This window comes from Bubalus kerabau, chromosome 1 (assembly GCF_029407905.1).
Source record: "Bubalus kerabau isolate K-KA32 ecotype Philippines breed swamp buffalo chromosome 1, PCC_UOA_SB_1v2, whole genome shotgun sequence".
NCBI lineage: Eukaryota > Metazoa > Chordata > Mammalia > Artiodactyla > Bovidae > Bubalus > Bubalus kerabau.
Window position 1 is genome coordinate 61,240,229 of NC_073624.1, and position 16,207 is coordinate 61,256,435.

General features: G+C 40.9%; 2 protein-coding genes across 3 annotated transcripts in view; both read right to left on the bottom strand.

Moving 5' to 3' along the window:
* The window catches only part of NEDD1 (NEDD1 gamma-tubulin ring complex targeting factor), a 296,141-nt gene that overhangs the window by 224,977 nt on the left and 54,957 nt on the right, over positions 1-16,207 (bottom strand). The gene's annotated exons all lie outside the window — the stretch shown is intronic.
* The window catches only part of CFAP54 (cilia and flagella associated protein 54), a 309,026-nt gene that overhangs the window by 131,356 nt on the left and 161,463 nt on the right, over positions 1-16,207 (bottom strand). Inside the window, exons 40-44 of one of the 2 annotated variants that reach the window (XM_055576666.1) lie at positions 9,479-9,631; positions 7,131-7,325; positions 4,925-5,012; positions 4,424-4,633; positions 1,020-1,086 (exon numbers count right to left, since the gene is read on the bottom strand). In XM_055576666.1, coding sequence (XP_055432641.1) covers positions 1,020-1,086; positions 4,424-4,633; positions 4,925-5,012; positions 7,131-7,325; positions 9,479-9,631 — 713 coding nt within the window. The remainder of the gene's footprint in view (positions 1-1,019; positions 1,087-4,423; positions 4,634-4,924; positions 5,013-7,130; positions 7,326-9,478; positions 9,632-16,207) is intronic. The other variant, XM_055576675.1, reaches the window with a different exon arrangement.

Below are 16,207 nucleotides of genomic sequence, written 5' to 3' on the forward strand. Positions count from 1 at the left end.
ATTATTTTAATGTATATATCAGGAATAACTTTAATCAGACTGCTCATTAAACTTATAAGATACCTAGTCTAAAATATTATGCAATTGCTTAATTTTTAGTTTAAAATCATGAAAAGAATGAACAGACTTTTAAAATAAATCCCAGAGCTAATTTTTATTTTAGTTGTCGAATTACTAAGAAATGCTATCTACATTTAAGCAAAAAAATTACTTATTTTATAAAACATAAACAGCATTATCTTCAAGAACGAGGAATATCAGGAGAAAGTAAAGGATGCAACAGAAAAAATCTGATTCGGATTATCATTCCCTCTGCATCCTTGCCTTTTCCACCTCTTCCCTTTGAAGCATTGGCAAGAGGTGTATGGAACATGAGAAAACTAAAAAATATGGCTATATACTTCAAGAAACCTGTCTCAAAGATCTTATACACCCAGATTTCATAAGCTATCAGACTCTCTGATACACAGAACAAGGGTGTTCCATCCTTCAAAATAAACAGGACCTCCAGGAGATTGCAGAAGCCCCTGGCTTTGTTCCTGAATCTCAGAATGTCTTATATTTTGGATAAAAGCTCCTTTCTTCTTCAGTAAAATCAAACTAAGAACTGCAGACACTCTACTTCTGTAGTCTTCAACTTATTTTTGGCTTGCATTATATGGCGTATTTTACATCATGCAATTAAGCAAAAGTTTATTTCAAGATGAGGCAGGGCAACCCTTTAGACTCAGTCAGACTGGCTTCAATGCTCCATGAAAGAAGGACAGGAGACTCAGCTTCCTCATCTGTAAAACTTCTCCATCTACAGTGAACACGAGAAAACTGACTCTGCTGAATACTAAAGGTGAAAATGCCACAGGGGTTCAGTCATCAAAGGAAAGATGGGCGTAGGATATTTAATCAAGGTTTATGTTATTTTCCTAATGTCAGTTTTATGAATGTAATAAACCACTGCATTTTTTTAAATTTTACTAAGTAAATGGCTGTGCTGCTACAGAACGATATATATGAAGTGTTACCTGAAAGAGTAATGCTGATAAAAGGCAACAGTTGGTTCTCTTTTCAACATCCAATGTCTGAATAAATCTAAGTATAAGAAAAAGAAACTGATTCAGAGACAATGTTCCAAGAATATTTTTACATAAATACAACTCTAATACTCATAGATTTTAACTCAAAATTTAAGTAGCCTTTAATTAAATTAAAAATTTAATTTTTAATTCTAAAAGTGCTACAGTCTCATGTAAGATTTAAAACATTCAAAGACAGAAAAAAATAAAATGAGGAATTCACCAATAAGGCTACCACCTAAACATGATTGCAGCAGCAGCAGCAAACATAATTACCAGTAACATTTCAGTCACTTTCCTTCTAGATTTCCTTCTACATATAATTATACAGATGCACATTCACATTAAGACTGAAATTAGGCAATACATATTTTTATAAACAAATTTTCTATTATTGAACATAATCAGTTATATAATTATTTTACAGAACTTTAATATTTTTATCAGACACATGTACCAGAGTATTAAAATATTCATCTCCATTTGGATTTTTTCCATTGTTGAAACAAACACTGTCATACCTACATTTTTGAGCACTTGTCCTATTACTTCCACTGGATAAATCCCTAGAAGTGGAATTTTGGGGAAATGGAGGTACACAATTTTAAAATTTTTTCATGAGCACAATTAATTAATTTCTTCTCATAGACTAAAACACTGTTTTCCTCACCAGCAGTACATTATGGATCCATTTATGATATTAAATCTTTCCACCAAAGATTGAGGTAACTCTGTGTTTATTACTGTCTCATTTTATGTCCCTTAGTAGAGTCTGAGTTTTCTTTACACGAGTCTTGAAACTCACATGTGTGACTATAAACCACATTACCTTCTCCCAAGTCTTATTTTAACACCAGTGGACTTCACTGTATTAATAACACCAGTATGAGTTCAGCTTCTTTGTGAGGTGCTTTGCCTGCTGAGCAGTGGGAGAGAAAAGTTTCTTCTCCTCAGGGAGTCTCCAAGAATAGCCCAAACCCCTGGAGTACCTTAGAGCCTGTGGAAGTCCGACTTCCAGCTGGATAACCCAGGAAATGACTTTCTGTTGATTGAAAATCACTAACAACTTCAGAGGCCCAGAGACCCTAAGGTGTCCTCTGGCAGGAAAGCTGTAAGCTGTTCTTTTCAAGCTGGGAACCTTTCTCAGCTTTTCTGTTCTCTGCTGACAAGTGCTACTAAGTTATAAACTCAGACTTGTATGGGGACTCTGTGTGTGTGTGTGTGAAAGGAAGAGTTCCTTCTCAGGAGAGCAAAAGAAAAATCAAACAACAGAGTTTTCTTTTTAAATCTTTGAACGTTTTATACTTTTAAAATGGTAATTCCATACTTCCCTTGCCCAAATGCTAATTTTCTGAAAACAATGTGATCGTTAACTAAGACAAGTTACTATTTTTAAAAATTTTTCTCTACAGCTCAAAATATTGTGCAGATATTTTGCCTCACCATGCCCTATAATGTAACTACAGAGGTAACGGAAACCTGTACCTCTACTCTCTTCATACGTTTTATGTTTTTCACCTTAATCAAATATTTGATATTTGTGAGTCCTAAGTAGACATAAGACATTGTGATAAGACTTCCACATACGCCATATGTGGGAGGCTGAAAAATGGCTGCCCAACAATTCCAACATCCTAATTCCCTAAATCTATGCATATGTTGCTCATGTGGCAAAAACAAAAAAAAAAAGGGAATTCCCTGGTGGTCCCACAGTTAGGACTCAACGCTTTCATTGATGAGAGCCCAGGTTCAATCTATGATCTGGTCGGGAAACTAAGATCCTTCCAGTTATATGATGCAGTGAAAAAAAAAAACAAAAAACAAAAAACTGCAGATGTGATTAAATTAAGGGCCCTGAGATGGGAGGGAAAGTTCTACTGAATTATCCACATGGATTCAATCTAATCACAATGGTCCTTTAAGAGAAAGATAGGAGGGTCAGAGTCAGAGAAGATGTGAGGATAGAAGCATACTGACAGAAAGGAAGATGAGAGTCTGTGGGTCCTGAAGATGGAAGATGAATGCAGGAGGCCTCGGGAAGCTGAGACAGGCAACAACAGATTCACCCCCAGAACCTCCAGAGGTAGCTCAGCCCTGCCAACACTTGGATTTTAGGACCTCCGCCCTCCATAACCATAAGACAATAAATCAGTATTGTTTCAGGCCACTGAATTTTGTGGAATTTGTTACACCATCAAGAGGAAATTAATACAGTCTGTGATATGGGCTTAATTATATGCCCCACTGGGTCTTCCCTGCTGGCTCACTGGTAAAGAATCTGCCTGCCAATGCAGGAGACCCATGTTCAATCCCTGGATCAGGAAGATCCCCTGGAGAAGGAAATAGCAACCCACTCCAGTAGTCTATGGGGTTGCACAGAGTTGGACACGACTGAAGCGACTTAGCAGCAGCAGCCAGTATTCTTGCCTGGAAAATCCCACAGGAAGAGAAGTCTGGCGGGCTGCAGTCCATGGCATCTCAACAAGTCGGACATGACCGAGCCACTGACACATAAGCACCCCTGCACACCCAAAATTCCTAAGTTGAAATCCTAACCCCTAGTAACCTCAGAATGTGACTAAGAAATGGGGTCTTTAAAGAGGCGATCAGGTTAAAAGGAAGTCATTAGGGTAGGCCATCATCCAATATGAGAGGTATCCTTACAAGAGGAGGAGATTAGGACACAGATACACACAGAAAGGAAGACCATGTGCGAAGAGATTGAGAAGAGAGTTACCTATGAGCAGGGAGAGAGGCCTCAGAAGAAAGCACCCTGGGAACACCTTAATCTCAGATATCAAGACCCCAAGATTGTGAGATGGTAAATCTCTCACAGATTGATATTCTGTCACTAGTCTGTAGTAGCAAATGAATACGGTATGTCATGTGATTTCTGTCACTATGGTTTACATATGAGAATAGTTAGGCTCAGAGAGGATGAGTAACTTGCCAGGGGGTACCCAGAGTTATTAGGAGGCTCTTAAATTAAGCCTTAGTTGGCCTGCCTCCACGCTGTTATTCTTGCTCACCTACCAACTGTTTATCCACTCAGTCATTCATTCAACAGTTACTGAATGCCATCTCCATGCTGGGCACTTGGGATACATTGGTGAACAAAGCAAAGACCTGAGCCCACGCAGTGCTCACATTCCAGAGGTGGCCCTGGTTACAGGAAGAGGAGACGGCCATAAACAAGCAACAGCACAAACAAGTAAAGTGTATAATAAGCCTATAGGATATGAATGGAGCTGCCCAAGAACCCAGTGTGTGTGAGGCACCCTACATGGCCTGGGTGGGTAGCCCATGAAGGAAGGCCCCAGGTCCTATGCAGATGGCTCCAGCGTCATACTCACTGTGCTATCTTTGCTGATATCACCGCTCCCTGCAAACACCCCCAGATGCCGCCTTTGGACAGGAGCTCCTCACTGTAGTCTTTGGAACCTGGAGGTGACCAGCCATCAGTGGCATTGGTGAGTGAGCTGCCAATCTCCTTCCATGTATGGAGCACATCTTCTTTTCTAAAAATTTCATCCAGAGCTTGACTCCAACACTTAAAAGCAGCCCTGAAACACAAATGGGGCATCAGGCAGCATTAGATCTGTGTTGTTAAATCTATCTTTCAAAAAGGAATGAAAATGCATTGAATAAGCATTTTCATCAAAATGTTAAAGAATGGATCTGTGCCATTTATTGCTCATAACCGTTTCTCTCCGGTAGCATTTGATGACTAAAACACAGCAATGGAATATTATCCAAGAACTAAAATTTATGAAAGATGGTGCTTTTTTTCACAATAGTTAAACATTTTTCAGGTGAACAGAGTTCTCTCTGTTTTACTGACTCCTATAAGCTACCTTTTCTTCTGTGCGAAGATGAGAAGATTTCCAAGTTCATGCAACGCCTGCACATGAAGACTTCTCTGATTGCTGGTTTGAAGAACATCTGTATTTTTAATCAAGTGAAAGAACAAATGTCAGTCCCTGTAAAATATTTCCTTTATGTATGTAAGAATATTTTAAATTGCTTTATACCTTGACTGTGTAGATAAGCAAACTTCAAGTTAATAGACCCTCTAAATGTCACACAATATAGCTATAGAGAACAAATGATGTTCTGTTTGAATGTTAGGGAGTAGGAAAGTGGATCTAAGAGGGAGGAAACAAGATTGGATCTAACAGGTAGGAAGCATGAATAAAGTAGATAGCGTAAGAGTGAGGCAGGTCAAGATGGTGAAGGAGGAAAAATCTAGAAAAAGCATACAAGGGAGATCGGACTGGGTATAAAATATAGAAATGTCATATGTGGCCGGAATATGGTTTTGGGGGAGGTTGAAGAAGCCGTAGTGGTAAGATTACTGAGGCATCTGAATGCCAACTGGAAAAATGTGAATACTATTCTACAGCAGATGGGAAGACTTGAATGGTTTGGTTTTGATCAGAGATGTGACAAGAGTGCAGCTTATCAGATTCTTCCTTCACCCAAATACAAAAAAGCACATCTTTACTATGACTTGAATTTGTTGTTGCTTTCTGAGGAATGCATGCATTCCAGGATATGTAGCCAAAAAAACCCCATCTAACATGGCATTGGTTCCTAATGAGGGTAGCTCTATTGGCTAGTGGGTATTTTAGAAATCTAAGGGAGGGGGCTGTTATTTGTCACAATGGGGCAACTGCTAGTGTTTCCTCAGTGAGGACCTGGCACTGGGGGGCCCTGCAGTGTACAGAACCTTCCCCCACAGGGAGGAAAAAGATGAGAAACTTGTAGATAATTATCTGAATCTAACATCTAACTTCATTTTATACATAAAAGGGTATTTTTACATGTTTTCAAAATGCGCAGTTTTCCAGAAATGCAATCCCTGTAATATTTTGTTTTTTGTTCTGAATGCCCTACATTTGCCATTTTAGAAAATCATGGCACCAAAATTAACAATGCTGATAGTACCTGAGTCACCAATATAATACACTTGTATCAGTCTGCATTTGCAGCTGCCATATTCCTATGTATTCTGTATATCTTACATACAATATATGAGCATCTGATTGACTCTCTGTACCTCTGGCGCCTAAGCTCTCGCTGCAACTGTTGTCATTTAGTCACTTAGTCGTGTCTGACTCTGCAACCCCATGGACTTTAGCCCACCAGATTTCTCTGTGTAATTCTCCAGGCAAGGATACTGGAGTGGGTTGCCATGTCTTTCTCCAGGGGATCTTCCCAACCCAGGGACTGAACCCACATCTTGTGCATTGGCAGGCAGGTTCTTTATCACTGAGCCACCTGGGAAGCCCATCTAAGCTCTTACATATTAACAAATAGATTCTTTTATTATAAAGTGATTTCATTTAATTTATCCTTCAATTTATATTTAGGACTTCATATTTATTTTTTTAAATAATGTGTATAGGAAGAGTATATTAATACAAATTTTATTTCAGGCACTAAAGGGGGAATATTTTCTGTTGTAAAAAAAGAGGGACATTGGATCTACAACATGTTGAATTTATACTGCTGAATTTGTAGAAAAGCCAAATCAAGTGGAAAGACAAGGAAAATGGAACCAGCTGGGGCAAAGCAAAAGCACATAACAGTGGCCACATCTCAACAAACGGTTCACAGGTTCAGTTAAAGTGGGATGAGTGGGAGGGCGCCTAGAATCTCGCAATGGTAACAGCTAGGCTGGAGAGAGGATCACAGGAGGCGGGTGGCAGCGGCCCCTCTCCTCACTGCTCTGTTACTGCCTACAAGGGTGTGATGAATAGAGTCTATGTTCAAGCTCTTTCATCCCACTTCTACAGATGATATTTCAGTTACTGTACAGCACAGGTAACTATATTCAATATTTTGTAATAACCTATAATGTAAAATAATCTAAAAAGTATATACACGTACATATAACCAAATCACTTTGCTGTACAGATGAAACTAACACAATATTGTAAATCAACTATACGTCAATAAAAAATATATTTAAAAAGGTATCATTTCAAGACCAAATGCAATCTCAATATTAATGTGGCAGATCATATTGAAAATGAACATGTAATGAATAAACCTTACTAATAGTTTCGTAATAAGAAGAAATTACGAGTCCAAGTTGTGAGGAGGGAAGCTTGCTCTTCTCCACTGAGCTGAAAACTCGGAAGTGCTCCTGAGAAAGGTCGGGGGGTGTTGGCATGTGCATCTCTTCTGTCCCCATGGAAAACTCCACCTTCCCAGTAGCAAATTTTAAATTGTTCACTCCTCCTTTGTCTCCTAAATTCATGGGAAAAATTTTAAAAGAAGCTTTAAAATGGAGAAAGAAGGGAAGTTTAAGAGGAGGGAAAAAGTAGGAGGAATAGAAAGGGAGAAGGAAGGGTTTTACATAGAGTTGAGCCTCATTTACAGTTGGAGGGACTCTGTTTCTTTAAACTCTGTGTCTGGAACCATTTCTGAAGAGCCTGGGTGTGTGTCGATGTGCTCTACACTCGTGTTACCTCAGAAGGAATAGTGCAGAGGGCAGTTTGCTGGAAAGTGAATGCTGAGATAATGCTTTGCTCCTCCTGGGGATCGGGGGGAGAAGTTGCACAGTTTGAGTTTACTTTTTTAAAAAGAGTTTCCAACATTAAGATGTTAGTTTGCCTCTGGGGCAGAGACCTCTGGGATAGGCGCAATGTACAGGTAGTTCTGACCTAAGGGGAAAGAAATAGGAAAGAATCTGTGTCTGTGTAAGGTCAGAGAACACACAGGGAAAAGAAAGGGAAAAATATTCTTGGGGAAGGAGTTTAAAACCTCAGAGAGAGAGAAACTAAAATGGATTTAGGTCTACAGCCAAGGACTGGAGATAAACTTCTGAGGGTATCTTAGTATTAATACTAGGTGAAATTCAGAATGAAGTGGTATAAACCATCCTTAGGAATTGTATCTGCTTTTTTTCAATTCATGCCCTTAACCACTGTTAATGTACACCATAACCAAAGGAAGTTTAAACATGATATGCTGTGCTTAGTCATTCAGCTGTGTCCCACTTTTTGAGACCCCATGGACTATAAGCCCTCCAGGCTTCTCTGTCCATGGATATTCTCCACATGAGAATACTGGAGTGGGTTGCCATGCCCTCCTCCAGGGGATCTTCCAAACCCAAGAATTGAACCGAGGTCTCCCGCATTACAGGCAGATTCTTTACCATCTGAGCCACAGGGAAGCTCCAAAACATGATATGGAGGGCTAAGTGTGTCTGTGGACAATACAATCAAAAACTGTGGGCACATATCATAATAAGTGCTTTCTGGGGGGAGAAGGGGAGCAACAATGACACATATATGCATTCATACATCATACACACATACATTATATATATATACATATATACATACATAGATACATATATGATATACATAAGTAAACTTTTGTCAGTAGTTGTAAAAAAAATTGGTTTAGTTTCTAAAAAAATCAGTTCAGAGAATATTAGCATCCTAGATGCTAAATTTAAATCTATTATTAATAACTTTAAAATATTTTAACTTTAAAATATTTAATAAAACTTTAATTATTTTAAGTTTATTAATATAAATTTATTTTTATTATTCTGATAAATTTGAACAGTAAGGATTATAAACATAAATTAGGATTTTAGATTACCTAAATGTAGGTAATTTGGGATTTCTTAACCTACATTTGAGTATCCTTTTTCTCTCTGAGGTTAACCACTTGAAGCCCTGCTTTGACTGAGTTTACAAATCAATAGATTTTGAGAAGGGAGAAAACAAGTGTAAAGTAATCAAACATAATGAATATCTTTTTTTTAAGCTAAGATGAAAATCTATGGTATTGATAAGGAATTTTACTGGTGTGTATATTAAAATGCATCTATTTGTTTGACATTGATAAAGTAGTGCTTTGGTAAAAGACTGTAGTTAATTCTGTATGAATCAATTCATCTACTTATGAAAATAAAACAAGACTATAGCACCATACTTGCAAAGCAAAGAGTAAGGACACAGAGGTATAGAATCCAACATTAACACTGCTTTCGTATTTACTCCACTCAAGGGAGTATACTCAGAAGGCATAAAAACATGAGGGAGGCAGTGCTTTGGTTGGAATCAAGAGTGGGAAACAGAGGTGTGATCCACTGGACAAGAAGAAAGAGTGAAAGGCAGCTGAAAGCGGGCATGGAAGTGGGGGAAGGAGGAACCTACTACAGAACATGGTAGACCCACAGGATGATACCCTGTGAAAATAAAGAGACAGGAACACAGAGCAACTACAGTCAGCCCTCTGTTTCTGGAGATGCAGAGCCATGGATACTAGGGAGGGGGGAGCTGACTGTACGGGACGTGCTCATCCACGGGTTTTGGTATCCACAGGGGGTCCCAGAACCCATTCCCCACAGGTGCACAGGAACGACTGGAACGACTGGATTTCACCTTGTGTCTGTGCGAGAAATAACGAAAGCAACTTTCTGCTGTGCCGGATTGATCTGTTGTGATATTTGGATTTTTCCAAGGTCTCTCTAAAACATCTCAGGGTGTCTGTCACGTCCACAGGCACACAGAGGAGCTCTTTGGCTCTGCTGTATTCTAAAAGGAAAGGGAAGAGTGACGTTAGGAATGAAATGTTGCAGCAAGCCAAGGAGCAGCAAAAGCCTTTCTAATTCAGAGAATTTCTTGGGCCCAAACTAAAGCTGCTAAATTCAAAGCCCCCAGGTCTGCAGCAGGTGTTTCAATGTTCAGATCAATTTTTTTTTTCTTGGTTTATTTGACAGTTCTTTTTTTAAAAAAGAAAAAAAAAACTTAGAAAACTTTTGATTCGTATGAAATGCAAATAACTTTAGATCTTGCCAATTTTCCTTATGAAGCCTCCTACTTTTTCCTTTGCTGATCATAAAAGATAAAATAATCTGCTCCTTTTCAGCAGCCTCTTCAAAGCCAAGGTGCCTTGGGAAAGAGACGAAAGGAGGAAACAAAGCTTGGAGATGGGCAACTGCTCTCTTAAGAGAGGAAACGACAGCTTTCTAACACTGGAGAAGGCAGAGGAAAAGAAGATGAGGCCATAAACATGTAGGGAACTGAAAAGCCATCCTGAAAAGTGGCCAGAAGGGCAGATGTTGGCAGAGCTGCCGTGAGGTCTCTGGAGAGGAAGTGCCAGACCCATGAATTAGGCTGCAGACCAGCTGCATATGCTATGAAGCAGGCACGTGGGAGAGAGGACACACAGGCTTCAGACTGAACGACAAACAAATTTACCCCTTCAATGAATTGAACAGGTCAAATACCTCCTGTCAAATCTGAAGTCGTGAGAGTCCAGCAACTTGCTAGGGAACAGGGCTGTAACAGCTTACGAGACATGACCTTTGTCCTCAAGAAATCCACCCTATAGCTGAAGCTATGAGGGCGTTTTAACACTGGCGCATGAAAATCACACTGACAGAGCGTCTGGGGACACGCCAAAATGATGGCGAGAAAGAAGAGAGATCAGTGCAGGAAGGAAAGGATGAGCAAAAAACAGTTCATGGGGGGAAAGACATACCAGCTGTGTCTTAGAGAACAGGGAAGATTATCAGGAAGTAAGGGAAGGGGTTTCAGATAGAATGAGAAGAGCTGAAGCTGGGACGTCCCTGGAGGTCCACTGGTTAAGACTTCCCCTTCCAATGCAGGGGTTGGGGGTTCGATCCTGACCAGGGAACTAAGAGTCCACATGCAAAAAAGCCAAAACTTAAAACAGAAAGATTATCAAAACAAATTCAATAAAGACTTTAAAAAATGGTCCACATTGAAAAAATCTTAAAAAAAAAAAGAATAGCTGAATCTGATTAAGTGTTTATACTATACCAGTAACTATTCTAAATAAACACTGTGATAGTCTTATTGAATTCTAGCAACACTCATTGGAGAAGGCAGTGGCACCCCCACTCCAGTACTCTTGCCTGGAGAATCCCATTGATAGAGGAGCCTGGTAGGCTACAGTCCATGGGGTCACTAAGAGTCAGACACAACTGAGCAACTTCACTTTGACTTTTCACTTTCATGTATTGGAGAAGGAAATGGCAACCCACTCCAGTGTTCTTGCCTGGAGAATCCCAGGGGCAGGGGAGCCTGTTGGGCTGCCGTCTATGGGGTTGCACAGAGTCGGACATGACTGACGCGACTTAGCAGCAGCAGCAGCAGCAACACTCATAAGAGGTATGTCCCATTATATCCTCTTTTTACAGATGAGAATCAGGCATAGAGAAGTCTCAGCTTCCCTTGGGTCACAGAACCAGCTTGCACAGGAGAGGCTGAAATCAGGATTAAAAGTGGCAATGCAGGGCACAGTGAGATCACACGGCCAGTTCTTTTGAACCAAGAAGGGTTTCCAGAGGCCTAAAGCCCCCACTGTGTATGTGGCCTTCATCCTCTTTAATGGGCAGCCAAGAAAGCGTTTTGAGTAAGACCCCAGCAGAAGGAGATTCATATTTTAGGAAGCGTGAGCCAGCAGTTGTATGCACAGCAGGCTACAATAGAACAAGGGTGGTGGCTGAGAGGTTATGAAGTTACAACACCGACATAGTATGATTTGAACTTGATTAAGATGGTAGCTGTGGGAACAAGGGAGGGACACAGGGAAAATTCCAATGTTAGAAGTGATTGGAGAATGGTTAATTGGCTACTAAGCGAAGAAAAAAAAAAGGAGTGGAAATTGCCTCTTATCTACCTTTTAGGGCTGATGACCTTGCTTCTTACCTCAATGGGAATAAATGGAAGGAATCCAAATGGATTTCCTGGAAGCCCCTACCCCTAGACCCACACAGCCCCCAGTTCCCGTGCTATCTACACTGCAAGGTCATCACTCCGGCAATTCTCCTCTCTCCTCCCAGTCACCAGTTTTTCCCTCTGCTGAGTCAACATCCCATTTTGCTTTTTTTCCTATTTTTAAAAATCGTCAAAAATTTTGTGTTCACTGCAGCACTAGTTACAGTAGCCAAGATATGGAACAACTCAAGGGTCCATCAACAAATGAATGGATAGAGACAATGTGCTATTTACCCAATGGAATATTATTCAGAGCCATAAAAAAGAAGGAAACCATGTCATTTGTGACAACATGGATGAGCCCTGATCAGACAGAGAAAGGTAAACAGTGAATGATCTCACGTACATTTGGAATCTAAAAAAATTGAACTCAAACAGAGAAGAGACTGGTGGTTGCCAGAGGCAGAGTTGTGGGGTGGTGGGCAAAAATGGGTGAAGGTGACCCAAAGGTACAAATGTCTATTAAAAGACAAATAAGTTCTGAAACTGTAAAGAATAGCACAGAGACTATATCTAAATTTCTAAAAAAAAAACTTTTTTAACCCTTTCTCTTGACACTTCTTTCCCCTCAAGCTACCATCCTATCTCTATGCTCCATTTTATAATTAAACTCCTCAAAAAGTTCTATTTTCATTGTTCCCCATTCTCTCTTGCTGCTGCTGCTAAGTCGCTTCAGTCGTGTCCGACTCTGTGCGACCCCATAGACAGCAGCTCACCAGGCTCCCCTGTCCCTGGGATTCTCCAGGCAAGACCGCTGGAGTGGGTTGCCATTTCCTTCTCCAATTCTCTCTTAAAACTGCTTAAATCAGACTTTTCCCCCATTATTTCACCCCGAGGATCGTCACTAGAATAAATCTAGTTTCAATTTTTAGGCTTTATCTCACATAAATTTTCAACAGCATTTGACCCAGTTGCTAACTCCTTCCTCCTTGTAATACTTTCTTCACTTGGCTTACAGGTCCTTTACCAACCTATTGACCCCTCCTTCTTAGCCCTCTTTGCTAATTCATCCTTGTCAACCCTAATTCTTAATATTTGAAAATCCCAAGGCTCAACCCTTAGACTGCCTCTCTTTTCTTCTTAACTAACATTTGAGACAGGCTGGAACCTGGGACCCTTTAGTGGAATACTTGCATCTGGACAAACATCTCCTCCAGCAATAGAATACAAAGAAACTTCCAGTACTCTTGCCTGGAAAATCCCATGGATGGAGGAGCCTGGTGGGCTGCAGTCCATGGGGTCGCTAAGAGTCAGACACGACTGAGCGACTTTGCTTTCACTTTTTACTTTCATGCATTGGAGAAAGAAATGGCAACCCACTCCAGTGTTCTTGCCTGGAGAATCCCAGGGACAGGGGAGCCTGGTGGCTGCCGTCTATGGGGTCGCACAGAGTCGGACACGACTGAAGTGACTTAGCATAGCATAGCATAGCATAGCATAAGCGACTAAAAACAACTGTGTGCATGCACAGTTGAGGCAAATCTTGAACAATAAGATACACAAAGGCCAAAACCCATCTGCCATCTCTGGGGCCTGGAGCAAAAGCAGGGTACTGCACACAGCACCACCAGGGCACAGGGAGACCAACCTCAGTGACTCCCCTACCAACACACTGCCCTGCTCTCACACCCAATTTAAGAAACTAGCCCCCCTGTCAGTTGGACATTGAGGAAGGGAATCTATTACTTCTTCTCATTCCTTTGTGCTGTAGCATAAGTCCCAATGAAGCCTTGCCTGAATTCCTCATCCTGTCTCGTATCAATTTCTATTGATTAACGAGTCCAAGAACCCAGTTCAGTAACACATTCACCCCCTTGATGATCTCATCTAGTCTCATGGGTCTAAGTATCTACATGCTGGTGGCTCCCAAATTTCTATCTCTGGCCCCATTTCTCTTGAAGTCCAGGCTCATTTATCCACTGGTCTCCTCTGCTGGGCATTTAATGGACATCTCACACTTAGCATGTTCCAAACTGATTTCCTAATCTTTCCTCCTTAAACCTACTCCTTTCATAGTCTTTCCTCATCTTATTAAAGGGTGGTTCTATTTTTCCAGTTGCTCAGGCCACAAGCTGGCATCATCCTTGACTTATCTCATTTCAAGCTCCAAGTCAAATTCACAACAAATCCTGGAGGCTCCCCATTCAGAAAATGTCTGGAGTGCCACCATCTCTCCCCAGATCTACTCACCACTTCCATTCCACTGTGTTCCAAGACCCGACATCTCTTTCTGAATCACTGTGACCACCCCCAAGCAGTCTCCCCATTTCTACCCTTGCCAGTCTCAACAAAAAAACCAGAGGACCCCCTTTAAAATATGTTATCCCTTTTAAAATATAAATTATCTCATGTCACACCCCTGTCCAAGACTCCCCCATCACCTAGAGAGAACACCAGTGTCCTTGGAGTGACCTCTAAGGCCCACCAAGAAGAGGTTCCCTGTGACCTTACTATTCTCCCCCTTACTCCCTCCCACATTGGCATGCTTCCACCCAGGGGTCTTGGCACCAGTGGTTCACTTTGTCCTAGAACATTCTTCCCTCTGATATCCCCAGGTCTGATTCCTCAACTCCTTAAGCTTACAACTTCACTGTTAACTCCTCAGTGAGGCCTTCTTTGATCACTCTCTTTAACATTGTCACAACTTCTCTTTTCTTCTCAGCACCCATTAGCTTCTGACCTACTATGGGTTTTACTTATTTATTGATTGTCTCTGACCACTAAAATGCAAGTTCTGTGAGAGCAGAGATTTTTGCCCATTTTGTCCACTGAATTCACCCCTGGCCTATAACTGTACCTATTACAAGGTATGTGCTGAATAAACATTCATTACATGAATGAATGACAACAGTTTTCAAAGCTAAATGCTTGGGACAAACTTTATTAATAATCACTTCCATAGGCATTAATCTCAATTTATTGTCACAGTATCTTACAACTAGCAGAGATAAATATCACTCATACTTTACAAAGGAGGAAAAGTGAATTTGAGGGACAGTCATTTGTCTTAACTGGAGAAGGAAAAGGCAACCCAACTCCAGTATTCTTGCTTGGGAAATCCCATGGACAGAGGAGCCTGGTGGGCTACAGTCCATGGGGTCACAAAGAGTCAAACGTGACTTAGCAATTAGAAAACAACAGCGACACTTGTTTTAAGCCCTTACAAGACATAAGAGAGAGAACCAGTGTTTTAGTCTGATGCCTTTCCCAAATAGTTTCCCAAAGGGTGTCAGATCTGGGGAACAGGCAATGATCCTAATTTAAGGCGTGCTAATGTGGGCACAGAGACACTTTGAGAATAATACAAATTAAGCCTGGGGTCCTTGTAAGCCCAGTGAGGTCTTGGTGAAAATAACACGGGGTCACATTCAATGACCGTGGAGACACATCTTTCATTACACCTTGATGTCTAGAAACACTGGAGGCTCTGGTCAAACCAGGAACATGGCTATGTTGAGAAGTGCATCTGTGCCCCCAGCAAGTTCACTCATGACTCACTTCATGACACACTTCCCTGTCATACATTTAAGAGGATCAAATAATGAGGCACAGGTCACACTCTTCTCCTGCCAACTTCGCTCTCCTGTCCCCCCACCTTGTCTCCACCACCCACCTCTCCTCTAAGCATGCACAGTCCTGCGTGAGTCCTGACAAGGCATGCCCTCATCTCTCCCACCCCAACCCTTACGCACAGCACCCTGAAGATCATAGGTTTCTGCTCCGTTTCTCCACTTTTCCCGCCAGAATTCAAGAGCTTGGCTTTCATTTTTTCTTCCATAGCGAGTGAGATGAGGGAAAGAAGTTCAGCAAAGCAAAGGAAAGGGAGGAAACTGGAAGCCCTCACATATTAATATTTTCAGACAGTAACTTTCTCAGGAGGCCTTCATTTGCAAGATCTGTTAAAACTGGGATGGTAAGATTTACCTCCAAGAGTTACTAGACTACGTTTTAACCTGTTTGTGACAGGTCCAGCACAGTATTGGTCATGGAGGAAGCATTTAATAAATGGAGCTCACATTATATTTTAAAAATGTCCACTGAGAACGTACCAGTACTAGGTGCCATGCCAGGCACCGAGCAGGTACAAATGAACAGAATAGAAACACTCCTTGCTCTCCCAGAGCTTACGTTCTAGAATAAAAGTCACAAAGGCATGCCAGTGATTACAGATTATAAGAGAGAAAAGAGGAGATGTTTGCCATCTTTAAAATATGGGCTCTGAATAAAATCATCCTGCTACTTTTTAGCAAATATATGCTTATAAATAATTTCTCTTTGTTGTTTTCCTAAATTATATTTTACCTTACTTTTTTCTCTTCTTTCAAGCCCTAGTATACCCTTTTTTCTTATTGTCTAATTAGGCTT